The 1419-nt window shown below is 30.9% G+C and overlaps 1 protein-coding gene across 1 annotated transcript; it reads left to right on the top strand.

The window, feature by feature from the left end:
• Positions 1-256: 256 nt before the first annotated feature.
• LOC150093564 (protein ZBED11-like) lies at positions 257-664 on the top strand. The gene has a single exon (XM_090413223.1). It carries the CDS (start codon positions 257-259, stop codon positions 662-664), a length of 408 nt encoding a protein of 135 aa, XP_090269349.1.
• The last annotated feature ends 755 nt before the right edge of the window (positions 665-1419 follow it).

The following is a 1419-nucleotide window of genomic DNA, read 5'->3' as shown; positions in this document are numbered from 1 at the left end:
TTAAACGGATTCAAAGGCAATATACAATATGTCGTTTTTAATAATTTTTTGACAAAATTATTTTTATTTTCAATGAACCCCCTAAAATGGATAAATGGATAAAAAAAAAAAGAAAGCTTAACGACGATAATTATGATGCTAGCGATCATGCTAACGAGCCCAGTACAAGTAAAGAATTTTTTTCCTCCGCCAAAAAAAATGTAATGTTCATCGTAAGTATAATGATGACTTCTTAAAATTTGGATTTACATCTACAATGGAAAATGATAAAACTGTTCCCGAGTGTGTGGTATGTGGTTGTCAATTATCAAACAGTGCTATGGTTCCGAGCAAGCTCCAACGTCACCTGCTCACTAATCATCCTTCGCTAGTATCAAAAGACAAAGCCTACTTTCAAAATTCATTATCTGCAAGATCCAAACAATTAAAGATTTTTAAAAAGAAAATTAGTGTGTCTGAAAAATCTCAGATGGTTTCTTATGAAGTGGCTGAATTATTTGCTCTCAAATTAAAATCTCATAATTTGGCTGAAGAAATTATATTACCTGCTTGTTGTAAAATTGTAAAAGGAATGACCGGTGAATCAGCAGAAACTGGTGTTTGTAAAATACCACTTTCAGATGATACAATTCATCGCAGAATTATAGACTTGTCCAAATATTGAAGAAAATACTGTTAAAACTCTTGCAAATTCAAATTTTGCTTTACAAATCGACGAAACAACTGATATTACGGGAAAAACACACTTAATTGTATTCGTTCGATTCATTCACGAAAATGATTGATTAATCAATTTTTATGTTGTCGTGAATTATCTGATTTCACAACAGGAAAACATATTTTCGATGAAATTAATTCTTATTTACAAGAAATTAAAATTTAGTGGAATTTATGCATTGGCATTTGTACAGATGGTGCTCCGGCTATGACTGGATCTATAAAAGGATTTGTAGCACATGTAAGAGAACATAATGCAGATATATTAGTTACCCATTGTTTTTTGCATTGGGAAACACTCATTACAAAACAATTACCATCAGAATTGAAAGTAGTGCTGGAACAATGTGTTAAAATGATTAATTATATAAAATCAAGAACATTAAAAAGTAGCCTGTTTAGTCATTTGCCAGGCTATGGAGTCTAAATACGAATCATTGTTACTACACACGGAAGTCACGTGGTTATCCAGAGGGAAAGTTTTGTCTCGCGTGCTTGAATTAAAAAATGAGATAAAGATATTTTTTGAACAAGATAATAATGATTTTGTTGGTTTGTTGGATGACAAAATATGGTGTGCTAAGCTGGCTTACTTATCTGATATTTTTGTTATTTTTAATAACATAAATACGAGTTTGCAAGGACCGAAAGAAAATATTTTAAACTCAACCGATAAATTGTTCGGATTTCAAAAAAAAAATT

Source organism: Typopeltis vanoorti, chromosome 23 (assembly GCF_054136105.1).
Source record: "Typopeltis vanoorti isolate ZY-2024b chromosome 23, IOZ_Tvanoo_1.0, whole genome shotgun sequence".
Lineage (NCBI taxonomy): Eukaryota > Metazoa > Arthropoda > Arachnida > Uropygi > Thelyphonidae > Typopeltis > Typopeltis vanoorti.
Note: the sequence above shows the minus strand (reverse complement) of the source record. Positions and strands in the feature narration are given on the sequence as shown.